An 8,497-nucleotide genomic window follows, 5' to 3' on the forward strand; every position below is an offset into this window, starting at 1 on the left:
ACCAAACAAAGTTCACAATTCAAGCATCAGATTGGGCACTTCCTGAATCAACTACATTTGACTGGATTGATTTCAGATTTTGAGAGAAAGGTCGCAATCCTATCCAATGAAAATATTTCCCAGCAGTTACAATATATGAGGGTCCTATTGTGAATTATGACAACAATACAACCGTTATTTTACGCATGCGTGTGTGTATGTGTGTGTTTGTGTGACGTGCAAAACACAAATGTGTTTTGCATGTCCAACCAACACGTGCCTTCATTCATTCTTCCTCATATCCTATACAAGGGTACAAGGGTATATCAGATATTTTACTCACAAATGGACATTGGCGGTCCATTTAATGGGCTAATTTGTGTGTATTGGATTGGATTTACCTTTATTTGTCTCGCAGTGGAGAAATTTACATTTAACAGCAGGAAATGTGTCACATCCAGTTGATGTACAACTGCATTGTACCGTGCTGAGAGCCCCACCAGCCACCACCTCAATTGAGGTCACCCAAATCCTAAACATTTACCAACACAATAATCCACACGGATAAATACTTCCCTGGCAATGTCAATCAAAATTGGACAATCCTAACCTTTCTAAAGACAGAATTTTTGATATAGATCATCATTGCATTGTGTAAAAGGTCACCCTGTTGTGGCTGATCAGTGTAAATGACAAACACAATTGTAAGCTTACCAATGGACATCCAGTGGATCTTTCTTGGGGGGACGCCTTCCGGAGGGTTACATTGCAGAACAAAAGGCTCTCCCTCTTCAACAACGAGTGTTTCAATATTCTCCTTTGGAAATTTTGGCATACCTAAGTAAAAGGGAAAAGAAATAAATACCAAAAAGAATACTTGATCATGACAGGCATTTGTCTAAAATTGTGAATTACAGTGATGGTGAATGTTACTTACTAGGTACAATCAGTTCAATTGTCTCCGTCATGGCGGTTCCCAGCTTGTTCGAAGCATAGCATCGATATTTACCCTGAAATCGGGCGAGGCTTTTGTTTTGAAGCATAAATGTACCATCTGTGGCAAGTTGGTCACGTCTTATTGTTGCAGGGTGGGGAGGGATGAAGTCGAGGTCATCTTTGGTCCATCTGTATCTACAAAAGGCATCACGGTGATTGCAAAGTCCTTCCATTTGATTGAAAATGACAAAAACCGTGGTACTGTAATGGACACAATTTTGCACACCATATGTCAGTGAATGAGGTAATATAAGCATACAATATTGTCACTTACTGTGGGGGAGGGTTTCCCTTTGCTTCACACCTGATAGTCACGGTGTTGTCAAAAGGAAGGGCAATTATGGGCCCTGTAGTGTGATATACAATAGTAGGAAGCTGTTCCACTGTCGATAGAAGACAGAAACATTCCATGTAAACACAAGCAATACAAAGCAAAAACAACTTTAGTATCGATTCCCAATCTAATGGTCTTACCAACAAAATAAACCTTCTAAGGTGAGGCCAGGACAAGTGGCTGCCTCGGTTATGGGCTCGATTTGTTTTTCTAATTTCTGTGATGGCGTGACAAGTTCTTCTGTCTGTCTTCTATATACATGGCCAATAAAGATAATTCTGATAAATGTAATAAAATGCTTGACATGGACAGAAACACAGAGTCCATGTCCGGTTCTGGCTTTCCTGTGTGCAGTGTGCATGTTCTCCATGTACCTGTGCGGGTTTTCTCCGGGTACTTCGGTTTCTTCCTACATTCCAAAAACATGCCGGGCAGGTTTATGGAATGCTGTCAAATTATATATTTTTTTTTTGCCACGGGACACAATGTATTTACAGTTTCCTCTCGGGGGCCGTTATAAATTTCGGGAAACCATTAGAACGTTTCATCTCCTCCACATATTACATACAGAATGCACGACAAATTAATGAATAATTAGTTTTCAAATCTGAAGTCAAGAATAATTACAGATATTTTGGGTTACATAGCACAATTTGAAATTTTGGTTTGACCTTTTGTAAGCATCATGGAACTTGACATGCTTGATTTGCTTTCGCGGGCTGAATAAAATGATGTGGCGGACCAGATTTGGCCCCCGTGCTTTGAACTGTACTGAGGTGTGAGTGTGAGCAAGATGGTTGTTCGTCTGTATGCGGCCTCCACCTAATGTTCGAAGCCAGTTGGGCGAGGCTCCAGCACCCCACTTGCAGATCGGAAAATAGATGAATACATGGCAACAGATGTGGTGAACCAGTTGAGTTTAGCGATTACAAGTTTTGGCCCAACCACCAGAGGCTCAGAAAGATACCGATACAGACTTTGTCTAGCAATGATTTAGTCAACCCAATTTGGAAAAAAACACAACAACTCAAGTTTCTAATATAGGGTGATTCAAATTACACAATTTAGCTGTGAGCACCCTGGACAGATTAGATTAACACGACAGCACATTTTTTACATCATCAAGTGACTGTATGGAATAAATAAAGGCACATTTCCCCGTTGTGGAACTATTTAAGGCTTTCTGATCTTATCATAATACATATTTCAGAATTTAAGCTGCAAATGTAGGTCAGCGCTTCAGATGCCACCCAGTCCACCAAGGAGGGCCTCTTTGGCCCTTATGGCCCACCAAGGACGCATCTAATGAATTTCTAATACCGATGGCAAGCTGATCTCTAATGACTCGCTTTACCTTCAGGAGGGATATTGAGGTCTGTGGCCTCGGTGCTCAGAGCCAGCAGCAGGACAATCTGGAGGCTCCCTGCCAGCCTCATCACCCTGCGCTGGTCAGTGGACACAGAGGAGTTGCGGAATAGGTGTCGAGGAAGATCAATTGGCAATCTTTCTAAGGCACAGCAGACCTGCAGGGCGACATTTAAAAATATGGTCATGGTATGTCTAATTCATTTAGAGGAGAAAAAAGTATGATAATGGAATCGAAAGTGTCCTCAAATGCCGAACTGAGTGACCCTCCCAGATGAACAGTCACTTCTCCGTAAATGGACAAGGTGGCAGTGTTTAAAATTGGATCTATAAAGAGCAATTTATGCAAAATGGCTAGGTGCCAGGGAAAACAAAAGAAAAACATCGATAAGACTTAAATGCCATAAAAATTTTAATCAAGTCACACTGCTTCTCGGGGCTTTTTACTGCGAAATCCTATTAAAGACCTATTCTGGTTTCTTTAGACAGTTGATGTTTTTTTTTCAAATAAGCTTTCCCTCAGGGAAATAATGATGTGTTTTATTTATGTGTGTTTGGAGAAATTAAAGATGGATTAGCTGTAAGGAGTCGATGCTGTACTCCGTTTCAGAACAGACGAAAAACTGAACAAAAGCACAAATCAGTGTGAGAGAAATATCAGATTTTAATTTGTAACTTGAAAAGAAATGATCAGAGAGTACATGCTTTCCAAGACTTTGAGGCCGCTAACGGCACAATAAAAAAAAACAGAGTGGTCAATTTTCATCCGGCCTGCAGCCTCTCATAAAATCAATAACGTCTGCCCTGCATGTATAATTAATATTTTGGGCAGTAGCACTGTTACCTCAGTGTACTAAATGCTCCCCTCTGGAGGCTCACTTAGGAACAGCGAATTCGTATATGAGTAATTGACTGAACGAGCCCCCTCAATTTTCTAAAATGGCAATAATCTATATTTAAAAAAAATCCAAAATGGCGACAATCAACATAAAAACAGTTACTTCTGTTCAACTGTTACAAAAAAGTATGTTAAAAAAGTGAAGTTAAGTGAATATTCAATTTTAATTTTCAATGACAAAACAATTTTGATACGCATGTTTCAAATGAACCAAACACATGCTTAATATAGCTGAAAATTAAAATGAAAAAGCAAATGTGAAACAAAAAAGGGCTAATTAAAATGTATTTAAATTTATTGCTGTTATATGTAACAAACGTCCACCAAGGTAGCCTCCCCTATTTTCCAATTTTATGAATATGCACCAAAATTGAATGAATTCATTATAGGTCCACAAGTGCCACCATTTGTAACAAGGTTCCACAGAAACTAGGTCGGTTGTTTTCATGTAATCCTGCAAACTCGGGACTTCAATGGCACCATTCAAACTGAAGCTGCTTTGCAAGCTTGATGAAGAGAAAGGGATGTTTAAGAAAAGGGGGTATGACTTAGGTCACCATAGTTACTCCTGAATGTCAATTTTTAAAGTTATTTTCCGCATTCTGAGGCGCACCTAAAAGCCTTCATTTTTTTCAAAAGCCCTATGTATAGGATGAACTGAAAAAGTGAGCTTAATGTGTTTCTTTGGTTTCTTTACAGTTGAACAAGTTCGATGATATTGTGACTATGGACATTAATACAAGAACAACATTGAGTGAACAACATTGAGTTATTATGATATTGCTTTAGAGTTATTATTTGAGTTGTTATTGTTAATCCTTTGCACTATTACAAATGCTAGTATATTGTCATTGAACTAACATTTAATTTAGAGTAACAGCATCAGAATGTTTTTCACATGTTTACTGAATGGAGGAAAAGTTCCCATCCACTATGTGACATACATGTTGCATTATATGTTTTACATCGCTGTTGTTAATGGATAAACTGTGACACAAAAACACAAATACTTTACCTCGGGCAAAATCATTAAACAGTTGTTTATTAATTTCGGGAGTGAATGGAGTTGTCAGAAAGTGGCTTGTAGATGGAAAATGTTTTAAAATACATGTATGTCATTCACTGAAGGTGCGGCTTATAATACCTTATAATGTCTTACACCGCGGAATATACTGTACATCCATTCATTTTATACAGGGTCAGGTCATGGGGGCAGCAGCTTTAGCAGTTAAGCCCACACGTCCCTCTCCCCAGCCACTTCTCGCTTTTCCCAAGGAATCCCGAGATGATCCCTGGGCAGTTGGGAGACATAGTGTCTCCATGCATGTCCTGGGTCATCCCCAGGGCCTCCTGCTAGTGCCCGAAACTCCTCACCAGGGAGGTGTCCAGTAGGCATGCTAATCAGAGGCCCGAGCCACTTCATCTGACTCCTCTGGAGAAGCGACTGGATTTTGTGCCCCTCTCAGATCTAAGGGAGAACCTGCGCAGAAAACTAATTTGGCCCGCTTCTATCCAAGATCTCGTACTTAAAGATTTTTAAGTTAGTCAAACAAAATACAACAAATTCAGATAAACTTTTGAACATGTGGATCGCTATCACATGTCCTTCATGTGTCAGACCTAATTGAGAGCACCGTATTTTCCGTAGTATAAGGCGCACCAGATTATAAGGCGCACCTTCAATGAATGACATATTTTAAAATGTTTTCCATATATAAGGCTTATAAAGCGCATTTGGAAAAAACCTGAAAGTGTTATGGTGCGGAAAATACTGTATTTTTCCTCAGCCCTCACCTCTCGTCGGGAGTTCTTGTAAGCATGGCCTGAATGAATGCAAAACAACTCCAGTGAACACCATCCAGTGATCATCACATGTACCAGTTCTTGTTATGATGTTAAAAAAGGGAACACAACACTGCCGCAGATGACCCTATTGCCTATTCCCTTCCCCCGGCAGCCTGTCTGGTGGCATGGCATGCTAACAGTAAACCCAAATGGCACAAAGGCTGAGCCGCTTGTCTGCCACGTCCAAGTATCAGACTATAAATTGGCTTAAGCCCACCGGCGTTTCACGGATTAGTTCTCGCAGCATCTAAGACTGCTGCGGCATCCTTGGCAGTGCCAAATGGCTTCGCCCCGCAGCTTATCCCGCTATCAGAAGAATGAAGGCTGGGATGTCTGACAATAACCGAGCACGACTTGCAAAGTTGCGAGTGAGCATGTGTTACCCCCTTCTTAGCCATGTGGGGTAATGTGGTAATTGGTGTTGACTGGATTCAAGATTAAGCTACTGGAATTTAGAATCAATTAAACAAATTGACAAAGTATTAAAAACTAAACAGACCTTCCTTTGGATTAAGTAGTAACGCTGACTTGATGTATCTTCCGACTAGTGACGTGCAGTCAGGGGAGGCAGGTGAGGCCATGCCTCACCTGTCATCATGGAAATATCAAATTAAAAAATAATTAAACAGTTATATTTATTTAGTGATATGTACTTTATAGTTCTTTTCCATTTAACTTCACCATTTTTGGATTTTTTTTTCAAAATCGCTGAATGTTCACATTTACCGTTAAAAATCCTAAGTAGAGAGGAGCGGTGAGGCAGCAGCCGGCTGAGCCTCACCATCGATTGCGCAATGACTATTCTAACTGTGCTGGCTTGCTCTGCAGTGAGACCGCATTGCTGCCCCTCTGCATATCGCTATTAAAGTGTTCAAACACTTTTAGTATATGAACTAAGTTTCTAGTTTAGCTGGTGTATATAATGTAGAGTTACTTTACATTATAAACACTGTACTACAGTGTTTATTTTATGTTATTTTTATCAAAACTGTGTGCATAGGTGAGGCACACAGTTCTCCTGCCTTTTGACAGGGGGCGCTGGTGATTACAGATTATTCTTGCGCCACCTCGGCTGCAGAATAATAGAATTAGTGAGAGCAAGCTACAGTAAACAGTTAGCAAATTAAGTGCAACCATTCAGTCATTTTTTCGTGTTGCTTGGCCTTATTTTCAGAATGGAGGATTACATATCTAAATTGAAAGAAATAGAGAGACTTTTAAAACTGAAGAAAGATAAGGAAGGCTTCTACAAAGAAGTTATTGATGCCTTTCTTCAGAAGGAGCGGCGTATGGACTTCATTTATAAGTAAAGGTAAAACGATAATCACGTTTTTTTATTCTTTTTTATATGCTACAGTTTATATAAAGAATTCTGACATGACATTTTAAACAAAACACGTTAACGGTTGCCAATTAAATGGTGAATAAGCTACTCTGTAGAGTTCATATGTTTGTAAATCTGACTGTGATGACGTCTGTGCCTCACCAGCCATGAACCTTACCGCACGTCACTGCTTCCGGCATAGTAAACACACATTTTCTCACTGGAATGAAATGGTAAATTTATTTCATTTTTCACAATCTTATAATTCAGGGTGACACGCGCACCCACCGCAGCTCTGGAATGAGACACGGGGCAATCGTAAAAGATGTGCTTTCGTGCCAGAAGAGCCAACCGGGTAGGAACTGAAAGGCCTTGGTCAGAGACGGGGGGGCATAAGAGGTGTGGCCTTCTTTTGACATGTGCGTCAATAAATCCCAACCACACAACATCGACCAGCAGCAGGCACATAACATCCATGTGAACATATCCATAAAGAAAATAATTATTAGTTATTAAATGTGAGAGTCTGTCAACCTGCAGAAAAGCAATCTTCAATCTTGTTGCTATAAAGTGAAATCAAAGCATTTCCTTCGGCGCCATCGAGCACCTGTACCTATGGCAGACATAGGGATCATGTTCCTTAAGCCAAGGCAAGAAAAGTAGTTGTGACTGCTCTACGACAACAATGTATCACCGTTAACACACATCGTGATTCAAAAATGTAAATACCAGCCACTTGCCTCAGAAAGTTTCCTTGGGCAAAATAAAACAGTTTGAAATGGAAACAATGCGAAAAATGTTGCGTGCAAACAAACTTTTGAAGAAGTACTTACGAATTCTGGTGTCATTCTACATCCTCAAGTGCACAAGGGAGGGGATCGTTCCAACTCGTCTCACACAACCAACACCTCTGACATGTCGGTCCTGTTCCAGCTCAGGCTTGCCTCCCCTTGAACACGCCCCTGCACTCAAGCGCCCGAAAGGGGTGACAGGAGAGTCGCTCAAGTGACATATGTCGCCAAAGCCTCAGCTTGGCATAAGAGGCTCTTTAAGCCCGTAACAATGACTGGGACAAAGCCTGCACTATGGGGGGCATGTCAGGAGCATGAAAGAGGAAGTACAAGCATGTCTCGCTCTTTTCCTTTTATTTTTCTTATTTTATGGAAATCCCTCCATCACGCCTTCCGCAAACCATACACGCCCATTTACACTGCACTCATGATTTCTATTCAATGTGTCTGAGGCTTTTTAAAGATCAGAGCTTTTGTCTAGGGAAGTGTCTTTGCCTTGACTTGCTCCAGGCTACCCGTACAGTAAAATGGGAGGAGACACTTGAAAAAGAAATGCTGTTGTTGTTTTCCTTTTTTGCTTTCTTGTAGTTTGTCTTCCTAATATTTTTCTGTGGCCTTAAAGCATTAAAAAAATAAATCCCAAAGTTTGAACCAAAAACTTCACCCAAACAGAGAGAGAATTGTTAAGACCAGCAGTACCTCTATCTCGAAATCTAAACACACTGTTCTGCGGTGATGATCAAAACAAATCATTATTGAGATCTATTGTATTTGCAACAACGTGACTCAACTGTCAACACTTTTATCAGCTGTCGCTCTCGGCCATAAAATGCTTCACATTTGATGATCACACTAGCATGATCCAATATTGACAAGTCAGTTAAAAACAATAAAACATGCTGTCTCCATCACACAAGTAGGGCTAATAGTCGCAGTCGACAGCTTTACACCTAGATCATTCTTGT

At 40.4% G+C, this 8,497-nt stretch overlaps 1 protein-coding gene across 9 annotated transcripts in view; it reads right to left on the minus strand.

Moving 5' to 3' along the window:
• LOC148903879 (neural cell adhesion molecule L1-like protein) overlaps nucleotides 1-7,833 on the minus strand; it is a 47,502-nt gene extending 39,669 nt beyond the window's left edge. For 3 of the 9 annotated variants that reach the window (XM_089010263.1, XM_089010249.1, XM_089010231.1), the window contains exons 1-5: nucleotides 7,575-7,832; nucleotides 2,664-2,832; nucleotides 1,250-1,358; nucleotides 917-1,110; nucleotides 694-816 (exon numbers count right to left, since the gene is read on the minus strand). In XM_089010263.1, the coding sequence (XP_088866389.1) occupies nucleotides 694-816; nucleotides 917-1,110; nucleotides 1,250-1,358; nucleotides 2,664-2,832; nucleotides 7,575-7,589 (610 nt within the window). In that variant the 5' untranslated portion in view covers nucleotides 7,590-7,832. Of the gene's footprint in view, nucleotides 1-693; nucleotides 817-916; nucleotides 1,111-1,249; nucleotides 1,359-2,663; nucleotides 2,833-7,574 lie in introns of all 9 variants that reach the window. The other 6 variants (XM_089010288.1, XM_089010240.1, XM_089010272.1 and 3 more) reach the window with 4 other exon arrangements.
• Nucleotides 7,834-8,497: the final 664 nt, after the last annotated feature.

Source organism: Hippocampus bargibanti, linkage group LG01 (assembly GCF_051943395.1).
Source record: "Hippocampus bargibanti isolate YZ-2025 linkage group LG01, ASM5194339v1, whole genome shotgun sequence".
NCBI lineage: Eukaryota > Metazoa > Chordata > Actinopteri > Syngnathiformes > Syngnathidae > Hippocampus > Hippocampus bargibanti.